This window comes from Diabrotica undecimpunctata, chromosome 9, assembly GCF_040954645.1.
Source record: "Diabrotica undecimpunctata isolate CICGRU chromosome 9, icDiaUnde3, whole genome shotgun sequence".
In the NCBI taxonomy this organism is placed as follows: Eukaryota; Metazoa; Arthropoda; class Insecta; order Coleoptera; family Chrysomelidae; genus Diabrotica; species Diabrotica undecimpunctata.
Window position 1 is genome coordinate 135,266,182 of NC_092811.1, and position 20,101 is coordinate 135,286,282.

Genomic DNA, 20,101 nt, shown 5'->3' on the forward strand with positions numbered 1-20,101 from the left:
TTATGCTGTTGCAATATTATAAGATGTTTAACTTATAATTTGTTTTGCAACGACTTGTAAATGATTTGTAATCGATCACAGATCACGTAAAGTTTGAGCACCCTTGATACAGTCTTTACCGCCACTATGACTATTATATAATAATGGTTTTTTTTCTTTTAGTGCCGACTCCAATAATGAAGGTTGGCTATAACTATTACAAATTCATTTTTATTTTCTGCTTTTCTTAAAAGCTTATGTGTGTTTAAGCCGATCCAGTTGTCAATGTTTTTCAGCCAGGATATTTGTACCTTCATAATTAGCTGCCACAATTCGTACTTCTCATTTCTAAGTATGTGCCCCAAACATGCTGTCTTTCTTTTTTTAATGGGGTCAAAAGTTCTTTGTCTCTTCTCATTGTGCGCAACACCATTTCATTCATAGTATTTTCAAAATTCTTCTAAAAGACCGTATCTAAAAAGCTTTCAGCTTTCTCATCAAGTCAGCATTAACAGTTCAAGCTTCGGCACCATAAAGAAGAATAGAGTGGATACAACATAATAATAATAGTTAACAAAGAAATATCCAATTTGCTGATAATAAAATTGTTTTTTTTTTTCAGGATGATTACCTGAAGATGAACAGCAACCGAAAGGAGGTGGATGGTGATTATAATTGCCGGGTTAAACTAAACCAAGCTTTGGCTATTATAATACGAAAAGATGGCTGCAGGGGGGACCCGGGAGACTTTTGGATGTATGAAAATGGATACTTATTATTTCAGGTAAGTTAAATTGTCCGATAAGATTGACCGATGTTATTTTCCTCTTGTATCGTCATCTCCTCTTATGTGTTTTTATCTTTCCTATTCATTCCAGGAGCTTCACACTACTTATTAATTTTGCTTATTAAATGATTAAAATTTCGTACCCTAATTTTCAGTTAATTTTTAACATTAATTCCAGAAATGTATACTGCATTTTTATATTTTGAAAAAGCCTTTGACCGGGTCGATAGATATAAATTATTATATGCAAAACAATGTGGATGGCTGGAGAAACAAAACAGGATAAACAATATTGTAATGACAGGTTTAGCAATTGACACAACAGACACAAACGAACTAAAAAAGACCAACATCTAAGGATTAAAATAGAAGTAAAAACCGTAAAAAACTAGGGGAAAGATTTGACTAATTTAGCTAATTTAACATGAGTCAAAAGAAAAAATAATGGAAATTAAACGAGAAGTGAAGAATATAAAAAATTAAAAAATGTATATAAATCATGATCTGAGAATCTAAAAAGGAAAGATAATTACAATAAAGTATGAAACAGAGATCAAACGAAGACATGCAAAATACAAAACACGGTTAAAATATGTTTTTATTGTAGCAATCTTGTTGGTAAGAGTAAAGTCAATTTCGTTCTTATTAGTTCAATTTAATGCTACCCTTATCCATTTTCTGTTCGAGTTTTTCTTATAGAATGTATTGGCAATAGGCATGTTTTAGTAGTGTGCAAACTGAACCAGTCTCTCTTTCATTAAGCTAGCTACTCTATCCAGGATACTAGTTAGTTCTACTACTCTTTGTCTTGTTGACTGGGAATCCAATGCCGTCTGGTCTACCTGTTAATATTTTTCGGTAGTAAAAGGTATTTCCTGACACTAATTTCTATAGCGCTTCATCTTTCCGTCTTACTTTACTGATTTCTATGACGTCTCATTTGTTTTCAGTTTCTTTTTCCAGTTCTGCAAGTCTGAATTGATCTGATAGCGAGCGGCAGTTATATGTCGCTATATAAAGCGTTGTTGTTTCATTTGAGTAGCGATTTAGACTTCTCAAATTCTTAGCAGCTTCTGCCCTGCTGGCTTGACCCCGAAAGCTACCCAGTTCAGCGCCATTTGGACCTACGGAGGGCCATGACATTTGGACCTCTGGTTTCGATATGTGACCCTTGGCGTGTCTTTCGTATTAGAGGTTGTGAGGCGTACCTTACCATGCTGCCTCAGTGTGGGTTGGTAGTGAAGGCACGTGAAGTAAAAGTCGGTGTGATATTAAACAGATTTAATTAGCACAAATGTAGATAATTAAATGAGTTACCTGTAGTTACTGTATAATAATTAATTACTAAAATACCTAGATCTGTACTGTGAACAAGAGCGACCACAGTTACTTAATCTTAAGAAGAAAATTAATTTGAAATAATTCCTTCTTAAAAAACTCTTATATGGCCGGCTGTCATTTACGTCTTAAATTCGTCTAAAATTCGTCTAAAAAATACGATTTGCAACTTCTTTCGTTAAAATCCTCTTGTCAGTTGCTGTATTTAGTTTTACAACAAAATCCCTATTCTACACCAACCACTTGACATATTTATAACATTTCCATAGCAAGAATTTAAAGAGTTTGCATTACACAATCCTAGCGCACCTGCCTTTATTACTCTTGTTAAATATTTATCACAAACAATAGACGTAACGTGCTTAAGAAGTGGTATACACAATAAATTAGTGTTAATATTGAACGACCTACGTTTTCTATGATAATACTTAAACCCCATGTCACATTAATCTGTAAATTATTTCATCGCAGGTGATACATAATTGTAAATATTGGTGTTGAACCGCTTAGTCACAAACCAATAAATATTTTCTTAATATGTATGTGTATGTATGTAAAATATTGAGGTAAAACTTGAGCAATGTATGTAATCATTGTTTTGTAGTCAAGAATAAACATTGATGATATAATTTAAAAAGTCAACGAGTTTGTTTAACTATTACATCTAATCTAACTGTAGTCTATGGGAGGATTTACAAGACTTATTTCTACACCATTAAAAATCAAACTACAATCGACATATGAATATAAATTTTCGTTGTTTGTTACGAAACTAAAGAATACAAACCCCAACAACGGGATAATTACATGTAATTTCTTGACTTTCTCCAGTCTGATAAAAATAAAGACCTCACGGTTTTAATATAGTTCAAAATAGAAGATATCAATGTAGCGGATACAAATTTAGTCTTATCTCAGAACAATTCTGATGTGGAATTCCACAATATCCTCGAGGCAAAGGTAACAAATTGACTTCCATTAGGGAAAGTAACGCCCAGCTTTCTCATAAATAAATAAGGTAGTTATTTTATTGTAAGATTTATAACCAGAATAAAATAGCATTTCATGTTTCATGCGAAGAGTTGCCAACATCACGTTTAGAGTATTGTAGCAATGACATAATGATGTAAGCTATTATTGAAAGATGACTTAGAGGTAAAAGTGCAAACTCGTTATGTGTTTGTTACAATAAAATTTTCAAGAATTATTGTTCGTGATAGTTTAATTATGTGAGATAAAGTAATAAGATGGACGTTGCTACATACGAGTTTGTTGAACTCACAACAATTCGTTATAGAAATAATTGTTTTCTATGTAACAATAAAACACTGAAAACTTTGTTTTCAAAACTTCCACAAAATTTATTATAATATCTTATCACTAAAGCTGTTTCGGCAGAATGCCTTTCTCCTGTGATCTAATTTTGGTGTATTTTTACACTTTATAGTCTTTAACTGAATAGGTTGAGGAAGGGACAACTGTTTGTCTCAAGTTGGCCATTCAGAATTATGTATGTGTTGTTAATTTGTTAATTTCTATAAATTCTAATAAAGTTAGATTAAAACCTTTATTTTGGATGTGAAGAATTTGAAATTCGTCACTAAAGGATGATTATGATCTAAAAGATTATGAAGTGCGTATGTAGAATCTGTTTTTCTATTATTGAAAACCCTTTTATATTCGTTTATTAAAATTTCTACCAGTTCGACCGATGTAAGTTTTTGGGCAGTCGCCACATTTAAGTTTGTATAAACTGTGTAAGTGCTTTTTATTTTGGCTCTTGTTGTTTTTAATATTTTTGGCTAAGTTGTTGTTTGTTCTAAAACTGTTGTTATTCCTTTCTTTTTTATGTGTTTGGCTATTTTTGTTGATATCTTGCCTGTATGTAATCGAGCTGGGTTTTTTCTCTGGTAATGGAAATACTAATTTCACGGCTTTCTTGTGTAGTTTTTGATTTAAAATTTTATTAATTGTTTGTTATGCTGTAAATAAATGTTGTGTATGATGGGATGATGAGTTGTTTATAGTCGTATCAGTATGGGTAGGTTTATTAAATATGGAGAAGTTATGTTTGTTTTTAAGTCTTATAATTTTTAAATATAAAAAAATTATGGATTGATTTTGTTCTGTTTCTCTTGTAAATTCAATATGACTATGGAGTGAATTAATATACGATAAAAATTGGTCAAGTTGCCTGTTAGTTCCTGTAAAAAATACCAGTACATCGTCTACGTATCTCCACCAATATAAAAATTGTTTGAATACCAGGATATTTTAAAATCTTTGTCTCTAGATAATTCATAAAAATAGCTGATAGTTATGGGCTTAGAGGATTACCCATTATAAGTCCCGCAATGTTATTTGCATATATTTAATTAATGAATTTGAATTCATTATGTATTCAGTAGATTTATGCCAATTTCAAGAAGATGTAAAATTTCAGATGTAGTGATTGAATTTGTAATATTATGATCTAAAACCTTTTTTACTAGAATAATTATTTTCTATTTAGGACATTTCTCAAAATATTGGTTCATATCCTCAGTGCTGTAGTTCAAATAGTTTGTACATAAATGGGACGTTTTATCTTGCGACCTGAAATATATTGTTTGGATACCCTACTCTATGTGTTAGTTCAGCAGTTTTGGTTCATCTTCTGGCATCTTTATATTATTACCAAGGCATTCATGACTGAAAGGAATAGACTAAAATAATTAGAGTTGGACAAAATGCATGCTGAGAAGTTATGTGCAGAAGAAATACTTACTTATCTCCTGTCCTGTGGAAACTGGTCATGTTTGAGTTAATAGCTAGTCTTTTTAGCTTTAACTGTAGTTACAGAATGAAACTCAAATTTAGGGCTTCACATAAGCCCCATAAGTATTCTTTATTTCTTGTACTTCTCACATTGTTTTGCCTTATCAGGTAACAGATTGGGATTCCGATTCTTCTTTGCCCATTTTTTTCTTGCATTTTTATTTTTGGCCATCGTTTTTAATTTTTCACTAGTTTTCCCTTTATTCCTTTTATTTTTCGCTTTATTTGGTATCGGAGTTATTTGTTTTGCTGTTGTTCTTCCAGTAATGGTGTGGAACGTCCATGGGCCGTGATCACTTTGACGTATCAAGGATGCTTTTTTTTTGGTTTTAGATTCTTTAAAAATAAATCCTTAAAACTTTTGTCCATAAGAAACTAGACAGTTTCTTTCCCAGCATTAATCAGTTTAAATGGAGAAGGTTTAGACCTTGACTACTAAATAAGATCACTCCATTCTTCTGGGACATCAAAAACTACTTTTTTGCACGAGAAATGAGACTAAAGTCAAGTTAGGCAAGGTAGGTATCAATATTCTCGTATTGAGTAGGTATATGTATGTTATCTTTAATGCTAATTGAGCAGGATGCACCAGGATATATGAAAAGCGGATAAAGATGTAGTTTTTGTTCTGACCCGGGCAGCCACCAGAGAAAACCATATTTCATCAATTTTACCGACTATATGATCTTTTAGATAATGAAATATCATGGAAGTTACTTTATTTTGGCCACGTTTAGCCATTCCTTAGTGACAGGTGTATATATATGGACATCATTGCCTCCAATGTCGTGTATACCAAATACATAGTACCAAAGTTGTCTACCTTTGTTTTAGCGTGATGAAGGTTTCTCACTTGAAACAGTTCCTTTTTTGTTGATTAATCGATATTCGGTAGTTTGAGTTGGTTTTCAGTTTCATCACATAATGTACAAGTGTCACATCTGGGGTAAGAAAAAGATATATTAAATCGGGTTTGAAATATGTTATAATAAACAAAGTAAGAAACCTTGGAGTGTGGGTGAAGTTCTTTAAAGGCTCTGTACATATTTTTTACATTTGACTCTGATGTATAATGACTTTGGCGGCCTTTGAATGAAGAAATGTGAGCTATTATGTTTTCTATATCAGCAGGGTGTGTCTTCTTAGGCCTACTTGTATGCTTGCCCCGGACATCTTTTTAAGAACATCCACTCATTGCTAAGCTATTTTAATAATACTTACGTCTTATCCCGGTAATCGAATTTTATACATAAAAGAAGCTACATAATATGGTAGACCTTGTTGATGTCGAGCTTTGTTTGTATGTTCATTTTCACTGTCACTAGTAGTACTGTGGTTAGGTAAAGCAGTTTGTGCAATATGATTGCATCGTCTCTGTACAAGAATAACGCTAATGAGGCTTGATGAATATGAATCCTGCTCATCTTTGGTCTTCATATTACTAAACATATTCAGTAAGTCAGAACGTTGTTCCTGTGTTACTACATAGAAGCATCGGTAACGTTTACACTTACAACCAAGATTGAAATCATAAGCATTGAGAAAACAACTTGTTATTATCGAAAAACTTACCTACAGTCATTTCCTGTTGTTCGGGCTAAAACATACTTATCACCTTTATGCGTTTTGTGAATAACTTCATGAATTTTAGCTTGCTTTATTGTTTCCTTTCGATAAACTTTTCTTTTTCGTTTTCGTGGTTGTTCTGTAGTTCGAATTTCACAAATGCTATATCTATATTATTAGAGGTATTGTGTTGAACAGTTTCCTCTATGCTGAACTATTTTTCTAATACAAAAGAAACAAACATCACCTGTTATTAGCAAAGAACGCACACAACTGATAAATTTATAGACAAGATCATTCACGCTTATCGATGACACTTGACTAAGGTGGGACAAGTGTTGCTTTTACAACAAACCACATGGACATACGTTGTTTTTCTAAAACTATCCAAATTTTCTATGTAGTTTCGATCGATAAAGAAACTACTATTCTATGCGAACAACATATTTATAAAGTCAAATTTGCAAAAAATGGACATGTGTATTTTTCAAATAAACGCTTCAATTAATTTACTAATAAAGAAGACCTTACGGTTTTTAGATAAATTTGAGGAAAAATAAAAGAGTTTGTTCAAAGGCCAAGTCAGTGCTTTAAATTAACACTATCAACATAAATTTCATCCATATTTGGACGCATAATTTATTAAATAAATCATTATCGAGAGGCCAACGAGGCTGTACCTATAGTGTAGAATCTTGGCCTGAATATTATCTGAAATATATACCTACATACTCAGCACCAATTAATTTTTCTTGTTACATTCAAATAGTTTTTTGTCGCATTTACGAAACAGTCTTGAAATGTCAATGACAATTCGAGTATGTGAAATATGTACGTGGTATCTGCAACAAATCAAAAGCAGACCTTGTCAAGAAGTGGGCAACAGATGGACATAAATAATGTGAACTTATTAGTGCTAGATTTATTTTTCTTGGCAATTTTCTCGTTTTTTAACAAATTTGCTTTTAATTTGATTAAAATTAAACCATTGAAAAGCTTGCAGTGACAAATATTCGCTTTTATAATATCTTTACATATATCTGTATAGAACGTTTAAATATTGCTGTATACAGTATGATGCAAATGTATGGAATAAATTCATTATTTCAGAAACAAACGACTTTTAAAAAAATCTTAAAAGACGTCAATTTTAATTTTTGAATGGTCATCAACTGCTATATATGTGTTAGACATTACGTCATCATTGTTGGCGTAATGACGTAATCGACGATTTTTTTAAATACAAACCGAGGTCACGCGACAGCTCATTTGAAAGGTCTCCTTATCGCCTTTTTTATTAAGTTTTTATTAATTTGAATACTAAAGGAGTCCTTAATAAAATTATGACTACAACATAGTACAATATATGCTTCTCATTGATTTAAAAGTAACGTACCTATCACTCGGTGGGAACAACAACTCTTGCTAGGACCTTAAAAAATAGAAATAGCAAAAAAAATAACCCAAATTGGAAAAGAATAAAAAATTACCGAAATAAATTCCCGTTTTTATACTATAAAAATAAAGTAATTCGTATCTAGCAAGGAAGTGAAATTGATTCTTTTCTGTAATACTAAAACGAGATAATTTCATCAAAGCGCTTTACGTTTGATTACGTGAAATGATTTGCATGTATGGTTTATATATAGCAGACAATTTAATTAGACTACAAAAAGTTAATTGCTTATTGTATAACTTGTAAATCGCTTGGCTAACGACCCTAATTGTTATATTTAATTTTGGTGTATAAGCTGTTAAATGAACTGGTAAATTTCACACTCAGGCGAATGACTTTCGTTTTTAAATGCCTTCAATGGAAAAGAGCCAAAACCGTAGGTAATTTGTTGCGAAGATTTTTCGAGTTTGGAATTCACTCTTTCTTTATCTGAACTACGTGTCCATACCATTTGAGGTCATTAGTTTCAAAACTTGCTATTTGCTCGAAAGCCATTTTTTGGGAAATCGAAAAAAAAAAACGATTAGTGTTTAGCTCACCACGTAAAGAATTTTTTTACGTTGCTTAGAGTTTTTAGCAATGGAAATTAGTAGTTTCTAGCCTCACATTTTTAAAAAATTTTAGAAAAAAAAATGTTTATTGCAAAGAACTAGTTTTGGAAAGTGTTTGGAAAACACAAACAACGTTTGTGTTCTCCGATCAAAGACATTTTTCTGATTAAATCGACGTAGCTCGTAGCCACCAATTTCCACGATAACGGGCATTTTTAATGTCTTTTCTATAAGGCCAAAGATGCGATGAGGCGGAATAATAGAATGACCGACGATCGGAAAATTCAATTCAATTTGTTTAATATGTTTCGGCGATTCTTCTAGAAGCCAGTAAGCCAATATTGCCATCATATTCGTATTTTTGTTTTGTCCTCCGCAACCATTAGCGAACAAACGTACTGTGTCTATGCTGACATCAAAATCAAAATTCTTTAGAGCCAGTTTCAAAGCTGATGCTATTTTATTAGAATCTTTTACTTTTACTAGAATCGAAAGTCAATTTCTGTCAACAAGTACACATTTTTTGGTATTAGTTTATCTGTAGAAGTTCCAGCAAGAACTGTAAAATATTATAGCTTATTTGCTGGCTGAAATATGCTGCTTGATCAGGCAGTCTAGGCAATGCCAAGTTTTTTGGCAGTCGAATGAAAAGTAAGTTGTTTGTTTTTGCAATACGAACACGATGCTCAGTGGCTAACTTTTGCCGAACAGCTGAATAAGTTGCTACTTTCGACTACTCCTTTGTTGTCAAGCAAATGGAGCAACAGTAAGTCAGCAGAGTTCCAAAAGCGATGTTGTACTTAACATACACGTACTTTTAAAAATAACAAAGCTTCACATGCACGGCTTAAGGCACTTCTTCTTCTTCTTAACATGCCATACACCAAAGTGCGTAGGCGACTATCTCATTACTAGAATTCTGGGCTTGGCGGCGTGACACAGCTCGCCTGTATTGTGTATTCCTGTCCATTCTTTAATATTTCTTAACCAGGATAATTGTTTGCGGCCGGCTCCTCTCCTACCTTCGATCTTCCCTTGTAGGATTAACTGTGGTATTTCATATTTTGCTCCTTTCAATATGTGCCCAAGGTAACCAATCTTGCGTTTTTTAATTATTAATTTAAAGAGTTCTCTTTCCACGCCGTCTCTCTTAAGTACGTCATCGTTTCGAACTGTATCCACCCAAGGTATGCGCATCATTCTTCTTAATGACCACATTTCAAATGCTTCAAGTTTGTTGATAGATGTTTTTTTCAAAGTCCACGTTTCCATGCCATAAAGCAAGATGGACCATATGTAGCACTTGACCATTCTGTAGCGTATTTCGAAATGTAGGTTTTGATTACATAGGAGCGGTCTGAATTTCACAAAAGCTTGTCTTGCCATTTGTATTCGGGTTTTTATCTCTTGTTGTGGATCCGATTGGTCATTGATTGGTGCCAAGGTATTTAAAAGTTTTCACGCGTTTTATGCGATCGTCACCTATGCATATTATCGGGTTTTCTGGAGGGTTTCTGCTAATGACCATATATTTCGTTTTCAAAATGTTGATTTTGAGGCCATATTTTTTACCTATGCTATTCACCCTATCAAGTAATAACTGCTGATCTTCCAATTTATCAGTTATAATCACTGTGTCGTCCGCATAGCGTAGGTTGCTAATTGGTATGCCGTTCACCTTAATGCCTAATTCCGTGTCTTCTAATGCTTCCGCAAATATATTTTCAACATATAAATTAAAAAGCATCGGAGAGAGTATGCAGCCTTGGCGGACACCTTTCCGGATTTCAAATTCATCCGTATATTGGTCTTGATCAATCCTCTAGACTCCCGTTGGAAGCGCCTCAAAGGCAGGCGCTATTGAAAATGCCATCGATTGTGTATTCGAGAATCATCCTTCCATCCAAGACTTGTGACACGTACCCCGCACCGGAGATGGACTATTTCGTTACACTACTAAAAATCCATTTCCTCAAAACAGCTGTTGTAATAGTGTGTTCGTCACGTGAATCAATGGGCAAATTTTATTGGTGGTATAGCAAGCAGCGAGTTTTGCAAGTAAAGAGCGAGTTCTGCATATAACTGTAATGTTCTCGAGAGCATTTACATAATAAAGAATGAGTTTTGGAAAATTTTGATTTTATGGTTCGATTCCTATTTAAAATTGAAATAAAATTAACCGAAAAATGTTTCCAAGATTAGAGAGTTTTGTAAATTGGCTTCATTTCAACTCTTGTTTTTCCACGTTCTCTATAATTGTTTCTTTTACTCTAATGATTTTTTTTACGGTTTTATGTTTAACTTTATTGATGTTAAAAATCCTATTTTTTGACTATTTTTGAGCTCTATCCAAGCTAAGAGTCCTTTCAGGGTGCCATCATCCGAGCCAGATGGATTCTTGTTTGTTATAGAAGTTTTACTTCCCTTTCCCTCTTTCCTTTTTAATACTTGCGTGATGAGACTTCAGGCTTGGAACTATTCTAGCGGTAATTAAAAAAGAATATATAAAGATGGTAAATATTTCGACTTTTTTTCCACTTCTACAATTAAAAACCAAATATCTTAAGCAAGATTGCGTAACAATTACAGCCTCAACTTCACAATCTTTATTTTAATCTCAGTACTTTCATGAATAATAATTTTAGTTGCAGCATGTGTTGATAAATCTTTTAAAAGTCTTGACAACTCCAAGAACGAACCTGATTAAACGGAATGCAAAATTCTACATTCCAGTCTGATATTAAGGTCGTCTTAGCGGGCATTAAATTCGAGATTTCTGAACAGACCACTTTTAAAGCCCACGCAAATACCTGCTGTATTTATGGTTTTTTATGCTCACAAATGAACGTTGCGATCTGCTGGTATTTAAAGGGCGTAAGAGTACCTGTAATGCTATACTAGCTAATATATATGCTAAACAAGAATTATAAATATTAACTAAAAGAAGAAAAAAACTATAAAAAATATTAAAAGTTGTTTAAAACTTGTTTAACAAATCTAAAAGGCTTGAAGAAGATATTATAGGCATGCAATATACAAATTTACTATTTTGTAACTACAAATTATGGGGATACAATATTTAATAAAGAATAAGAAGAAAAAACTAAATAAGACACAACAAGCAACAAATATATTGGAAAAAATATTTGATAATAAATCTTTTTCTTTATTTAAGAAGCAGTATCTTCCAATTACTTGGCAGTAAATTCGTAGGCGGGGAGACTGGAATGCGAAACACACACACACTGGGACTCAAGACTCACAACAACAAGAGGTCGTAATCTTTTAAAATCAATTACCGACAATAACTACGATTGCCACACTCACGGAATCCCTACATACTGGCCGATTGATGCCAGAATCCTTCCATATCTACTGGACTACTACATAAACAAATAAGTATACAAAAACAACTGTCTAATAGAATCCAGCTATGATCTCTCATCGGATCATACACCGGTTATAACTAACACATACCACAAATGTTCAACTGCACATTAGTCAACTTATTGCTGAAAAACGTCGTGCGAGGAGAACCTGGCCAATATCTAAAAACAACATTATTCAATAAACTATATAGACAACTTGGAGTAGCCACCAAAGCCGCAAGCAACGAAACCTTTGACCGTTACATTACAAACCTTACAGAAAATGACTAGGCGTTATGAAAGGCGACTAATAAGCTTAAGAAACCATACACAACTATTCCTCCCATCCGTAAACCAAATGGCGAATGGGTCCGTTCCAACAAAGGAAAAGCGGACGTCTTTGCTGAACATGTTACAAACGAATTTCAAATAGAGCCAGCAAACTCAGATGAAGTGGAAGAACTAATAAGCGCAGCAGGTCAAATGTCCAGCACGATCAAAAGTTTGACTCCTATAGAAGTCAAGAAAGATATAAACAAACTCAACTCATGAAAAGCTCCAGGTTATGATATAATCTCGGTACAAGTACTAAAACAACTTCCTCGTAGGACCATTACTATACTAACAGTTAAGCTAACCGGATGCTAAGCTTATCATACTTTCCAAAAATAATACAGTTCTCTGAAATCATTATGATTCTTAAGCTTATCGACTCATCAGCCTACTCCCAACCCTAAGCAAAGTTTTTGAAACATTGCTGCTAAAATTAATATATGAAGATCATGAACTCCCAACATTACTACCAAAATATCAGTTTGGTTTTAAGGAAAATCACTCCACTACCCAACAAGTCCATCGAATGATAAATGAAATATCAAAAAGTCTTGAAGAAAAGAAATACTGCAACGCCATATTTCTAGACATCTCACAAGCATTTCTATTCTTCCTTCCATTTCCTCTTACTCAAATCCTACATATCAAGTAGATATGTAGGATCTCTGTAAAATTCAATGACCAACAATCCAACCTCTATTCTTTACAACCGTTTAGTGTTTTTTCTTCCAATATTTACTTTTTTTTATAGGGATTACTGTCATCTAACTCAATATGTTGGTGGAACAACGGCTTGAATGGAGCAACAAGAAATCTGGTTTACTACGGTTACGTCAATCCGGGTGCCTTGCTCGTAGCAGCTGAGCCATGCGCCTTGGAAATATTGAGGAACGCTTGGTCTAGACGAGTTTTACAACCACCTCCAGGATACCAAATAGTAGCTTTAGGTATGTGTATCTTTAGACATTTTTATATACGTCTTTTGTAATAGTTTTAGACTAAATTAAGAGTTAGATAAGGTGAGATGACTAACATCATCACTATTTAACATTATCAATGATACTTTCCTTAGTTATAAAATACAAGCTCAAAATGCAAATTTGACAGAAAGCAAGACAGAAGCCAATTCACTTAACCTGCCTGTTACTTTTAAAGAACTGAATAATGCCCTAATGGAATTAAAAAACACTAATCATCAATTTAATTTGGCTAAACAACAAATTCCTAACAGCTTGATCAAAAGTTCCTCTTTTTAAAGAGGTGGATGATAAACACGTCTAATCACTTAATATCGGAACAAAACGGATTTCGACCTAATCGCTCTGGAATTGATAATATCGTGGACTTCTTCTTCTTCTTCTTGTGCCACTCCTATCGGAGATTGGAAATCATCAAGGCTATCCTGACCTTGAAGAATATAGAAAACTAAATAAAAGAATTTCAGCGGATATTAGAAGAGATATAAGAAGATATAATACTAATGTAATTACTCAAACAGTAGAAAAGAACAAAGGTTTAAAGATAATGAAAAGAGAACTCACACAAAGTAAAAAAGAAATATACAAGCTAGAAGATAAAGACGGAAAGGCAACAACAGATAAACAAAACATTCTGAAAATAACTAGAGAGTTTTATAAAGACCTCTATACCAGCCAAAGATCACAAGAAAATTTACCGACACGAGTAAAGACTCTCATAAATCAGGGATCGGAAATACTTTTACCCATTACTGTGTCAGAAGTAAGATCAGCTTTAAAGGAAATGAAGAACCATCGATCGCCTGGTGACGATGGACTCGTTATTGAGGCAATAAAAGCAGGAGGAGAAATTCTATTAAAATCAGTAAGCGAACTGTTTAATAAATGCTTACATGCGGGTACGATTCCTAAAGACTGGAACAATGCAGTGATAGTCTTGTTACACAAAAAAGGTGATATTACTAAATTAGAAAATTATAGACCCATTAACCTCTTGACACATATGTATAAACTCTTTATGAAAATCTTAACAAAGAGACTAACACCTAAACTAGATTTCTATCAGCCCAAAGAACAGGCAGGCTTTAGGAGAGGATATGGCACAAATGACCATTTGCACACCATAAAGATCTTAATTGAAAAATGCATCGAGTACAACATACCACTGGTTCTTGCATTTGTCGATTACGAGAAGGCTTTTGATACTGTAGAGTTTGAAACCGTACTGGAAGCCCTAAATCAAAGCCGAATAGATTACAGGTACACGTCACTAATCAAAAACATCTACGAGAACGCTACATCAAGTATACGACTACACGAAGACACAGAAAAATTCAGCTTAGGTCGAGGAGTAAGACAAGGAGACAATATTTCACCAAAATTGTTCACGGCAGCTCTAGAGTCAATATTTAAGAACACCCAATGGCAAGATATGGGCATCAATATAGATGGAGAAAGATTAAATGATCTGAGGTTTGCAGATGATGTCGTATTAATCGCAGATAACTTACAGGATGCGGTTTCTATGCTACATTCGCTTAAAAGTCTGTCTGAAAGAGCAGGATTAAAGATAAACTTTGAGAAAACTAAACTTATGACAAATCTCGTAATGAGTGGAAATATAACTATCGACAATAATACCATACAACAAACAGACACTTACAAATATCTGGGACACGAGATCAAAATAAACAGAGACAATCAAACAAATGAAATACAGAGGCGAATAGGCCTGACATGGGCAGCATTTGGCAAACTAAGCCATATTCTAAAAAGTTCAATTCCCATGTGTCTCAAGCGAAAAGTTTATAACCAATGTGTTTTGCCTGTACAAACTTATGGAGCAGAGACTTTAACACTCACGCAGAAATCTGCGAATAAACTAAGAGTTACACAACGAGCCATGGAACGTGCAATGCTGAATGTGAGCCTCCGAGACCACATAACAAACCGACAAATCAGGCAAAGATCAGGAGTTCAAGACGTCATCGAAAGAACCACGAGACTTAAGTGGAACTGGGCAGGACACTTAGCCAGAACACAAGATGGACGATGGACAAGACGAATTATGGAATGGAGGCCCAGAAATTATAAAAGAAGCCGAGGACGACCACCGACTAGATGGACCGACGACATAAAAAGAGTAGCGGGAAACTGGCTACAAGCGGCCCAGTGTAGAGAACACTGGAAAGAACTGAGGGAGGCCTATGTCCAGCAGTGGACGGGATTGGCTGATTGATGATGATGATCCTGACCTTGTTTACAGCTGACCTAAAGAGTTGTTCATTAGTGGTACAGCCAAACCACTCTCTCAAATAACGCAGGCATGACATTCTTCTACGGTCTTGATTCCTTTTTCCTTCTATTTTTCCTTGCATTATATTTTGAAGTAATGGTCTTTTCCTATCCGTCTCATTACTTCAAAGTTTGTAACTCTTTCAACCCAACTTATCTTCAGCATTCGACGGTAGCACCACATCTCGAAACTTTCAATATTTTTTATATTGTTCTGCTTGAGAGTCCAGGCCTCTACACCGTATAATAGCGTATTAAATACGTAGCCCCTTAGTATTCTTAATCGGAGAGGGATGCTTATATCTCTGTTGCAGAAGAATTTCCTCATCTTTATGAAAGTGGCCCTGGCAATTTCGATACGTCTTTTTATTTCATTGTTTTGGTCTCCAGTTTCGTTTATCGTGGACTTAGAAAGTGACATCCACGAAGCGCTAGCCATAGAAGAATGGTTAGCCATTACTGGTTTCGAATTTTTAGTAACAAAAACTTCAGCAGTATTCTTTACCAAAAAACCTCCACAAAGGAGGTTTGATCAAAAACCATCGTAACAGGAGCATATAATACAGACTGTATCCGAATATCATAAAAAACTAAACCTATTAAAAACACTGGCTAATACAAATTGGGGATCAGATCAAACAACCCTATGGAGAGTATATCGAACGTTAATAAGGTCTAAGATTACGGGTCAATTGCATATGCCTCAGCTTCAACAACAACTCTTAAAAAGCTTGACACTGTACAAAATATTGGCATTAGAATTGCTTTTGGAGCATTAAGGACAACTCCTATTGAAAGCTTACTAAGTAAAGCCGGTGAGCCACCTCTACTTTACCAAACAATATATTTAACACTATTAACACTTAACCTTACTATAAAAGAATTCTAATGTACTATTCTGAATTAAATATTCAATTTCCAAAAGTTTTTCTAGTAAACTCTGACAACTGGCCTCCATCCATAATTAAATAAAATTATATAACATTTAATAAATTTTGCATTGCAGAAGACATCGAACAGTCTACGATAATTCCAGTGCCACAAACCCAATGGACGCCTCTTCCGGAGGCTGTCTGCTCTGTTGTTTTAAGGCTTTCTAGTCAAGGCAGGCCTGCGGGCATAGAAACTATCAGGGAATCGTTAATCCTTGCATTTCCACACGTTTCGCCACCGACCGAACATGCCCTGTACGACACCTTGGTGCAACTAACAAAAGAGAAAAAGCTTTACAATACATCCAGCGGCTACTATATAGTAACTCCAGAGTAAGTATTTAATTTGTTGTGTATTCTGCATGTATTTTTGGATTTTTTTTTTTTCATTTGTATATTTGGGTGAGTCACTACTTACTGCCACTGGTACTTTGCTCTTGTTTTTCCTATTATCCAAATATACCTACAATATTACTGTTTAGATAATTTTCCTATTCGACTGTGTACGTCAACCATAGACCTTCTCTAGAGTTCTCAATTTTTATACCCAACAGTTTTATTCTTCTTCTTAACGAACCCCATCCCTAAGGACATTGGCGATCATCATGGCCCATTTAACTCTATCTACATATTTAGTTTTATTAAGGATCTCAAAGGATTACTTTTTTGAATGGAGTTTCATATTCACTGTTAGATATGTTCGCAATTTGTAATAATTTTAATTTTTAGTGGTGATTGTTATTAAAATGGAATACTTAGCTTTTTCCTCGTGCTTCTTTTGGTAGTCTGCTAGATATGTATTTACCAATTCGTTCAGTACCACTACCTCTTTTCTCTGTTTCGGTAAGGATCACCACATCCATTTTAAGCTTTTCTATTTCCGATATAAGGGTGTTGATTTTTTGTTTTACTTCCTGTATATTCCATCTCTTATTTTCATTAACTGTTGTCGTTTATTATCTTTTATTTATATAGAACCCTGTGAATACTTCCAAGCAGTATCATATGCTTTGTGTACGTCTAGGAATGTTAGATGTAGGCTTATTCCTATATTTAATTTGAACAAATTACAAAGTTTGACACTAGTACTAAATATTATTTGTCTGTCCAGACGACGCCGATCAAGGAGCCAATCTAGAGGTAGAAAAAGGGATGATGTCGGGATCGAATCCTTAACGAATAAAACGATGTTACTATCAACAGAAGAAGCAGTTGCTATGGTTCATGGAGATATGGCCACCATAAGGGATGGAAATGTTACACATCAATGTATACAGACAAATCTTGCGGATGTTATATGTGGAGGTTAGTTTTATTAATTTTTTTTTCATTACGTTAATGTTTTTAAACTTTTTTTATTTTTTGGACACATCAAGCGTACTTGTCACATTATTTCTATATTTCTGTTTTTGTGTATGATTAATTTTAAGTATACCAGGTGGTAAATTGTCAAACGGGCCATAGGAAACTCAATGGGAAATTCTAAACTGTTGAATTCCTGTTTTCCTAATTATTTTACATCAAAAGTCATGTAGAGGACTGTATATATTGAAATCAAAAAATATAAAAATTGTTCTACAATCTCTTCTTCTCCTGAAAAGTAGGTGGTAGTGAGGCAAATACTGTAGAATTCCACCATATCCTTGGAAACTAGTCCCTCGATTAAATTTAGAACGTCTTCTAAGGGAACTCTTGTAAATAGCGAAACAACATCAATTCATGTTAGCTTTGATGTTCAAGGACTGTTTAAGATCGGTGAAGACCCATTAGCAACGGCCGGAGTATACCGAATACCATGCACACGTGGCATGGTATATGTGGGAATTACGAAAAGACACACAAACACAAGGATAAACGAACATAAAAGCCATTGTCGTTTAGGACATATCGATAAATCTGCTGTTGCCGAACACGCTTTGGGAAGCGGAGAACATCGGATACTGTTTGAAGAAATGCAGATGCTGGATAAAACATCGCAGTACTACCCACGGTTGTATCGAGAAGCGGTGGAGATATATAAACACCCAAATAATTTTAATCGGATAGAAGGACTAAAAATCAACAAAACATGGATACCAATACTAAAATCCACAAAAACCCTTCCCGCAAAACACGAAAAAAGAAAAGCTACTACAAACGACGATACACCCCCTCACGCGGAAACCAGTGGAGGGAAAGCGAGTAGAAAATATAAATATATAATATACAAGCGAAGCAGTAACATCTCCAGAAGATGCCAACTCCTAGTGGTGGCGAAACGTCGAGAAGTAATCCCAGAAGACAACGGCCTAACAGCCCGAACAAACAGTTTAACAAATAATAAAGATGTTGTATTCAGGCAATAGTGCACGCACTGCCAGTTCTTTATTTGGCGTATGATATCCCAATAGACCAATTCTAAATCATTTAACAATTCAAACTGTACAAACAATATTGCTGAGGTACCAAGAAATTTAGAAAATCAAAACGAAATCAATGTGTTAACAGCAGTAGTTGAAAATCCTACAATAAGTTCTCGAACCAATACAGACCAGTTTGACATTTATAATTCCATATCCTTAAAAATTTTTAAACGCAATAAAATACGTTCGTATAAATTTCAATGTCATCAAAAACTAAGAGAATGAGATGGTGAGGGACGAGGGGAATTTTGTAATGAAATTGTAGAGAGGGCTAATGCAGGCAGAATATCTAACTTGATTGTATACAAACACAACCCTTTATACACATAGTGCACTACGTAACTTTTACAACAATATTCTGGTAAATGTAGTATATTTTGCAAAATTTTGTAATGTGTTTAATTCATAGAATAATTGTGTTTTCAAAATAGATTTCAGTTCTCTACAAGTAGTTTGTCATGACTTTTAATGTAAATTAGGGAAGAAGAAATTCAACATTTTATAATTTCTCATTAAATTTCCTATGACACGCATGCATTTCACTAAAATATATAAGGATGCCTTTTATATACCAACTAATTTGCATCTGTATTTTGGCATTCTTCTTCTTATTGCGCCTTCTCCTTTCGAAGGTTGGCGATCCAAATGGCAATTGTAGCTGTGGAAACTGCTTCACGAGAGATTTCTGAGGATTAGCGTTCAAACCATCTCCACAGGTCTTTCAGCCACGAGTTCTGGCGTCTTCCAACTGATCTTTTGCCCTGCACTTTAATTCCCAATATGATTTGGAGTAATTCATATCTTTCACCTCTTAACACATGAGCCAAGTATTTTATTTTTCTCTCTTTGATTATCCTGATTAATTATTTTTGCTTACTCATGCGTCGAATACCTCACCATTAGTAACTTTTTTTATTCATCAATAACCTTTTTTCTATTTAAGAGTCCATTGTCCAACTTTCACAGCCATAAACAGAGAAAATGTAACATCTGATCATTCGAATTCTGAGCTCTAGACTAACGTGTGATCTTGTAAAAAATGTTTTCATGTTCATGAGTGTTTTCCTCGCTGGTTCTTAACAGGATTTCTTTTTTTTTTAGGTTACACTGGCTGTTGATATTTGCTCCCAAATATTTTACGGAAGTTACCTGTTCTATTATTTGTCACTTGGCATACGTTTTACATATGTACACTTGTTGGTAACTTTGAAATGGCATTGAATCCACATTATTTTTCACCACAATTTAGTTTAAGTTCTCTTCTTCGATATTTAAAGTAATATATTTGACACTTTTGTAT

The 20,101-nt window shown here is 34.2% G+C and overlaps 1 protein-coding gene across 2 annotated transcripts in view; it reads left to right on the top strand.

Moving 5' to 3' along the window:
• The window catches only part of ko (Stork-head domain-containing protein knockout), a 148,930-nt gene that overhangs the window by 120,658 nt on the left and 8,171 nt on the right, over positions 1-20,101 (top strand). For both annotated transcript variants that reach the window (XM_072545408.1, XM_072545407.1), the window contains 4 exons: positions 602-763; positions 12,947-13,142; positions 16,474-16,732; positions 17,511-17,704. In XM_072545408.1, the coding sequence (XP_072401509.1) occupies positions 617-763; positions 12,947-13,142; positions 16,474-16,732; positions 17,511-17,704 (796 nt within the window). In that variant the 5' untranslated portion in view covers positions 602-616. The remainder of the gene's footprint in view (positions 1-601; positions 764-12,946; positions 13,143-16,473; positions 16,733-17,510; positions 17,705-20,101) is intronic.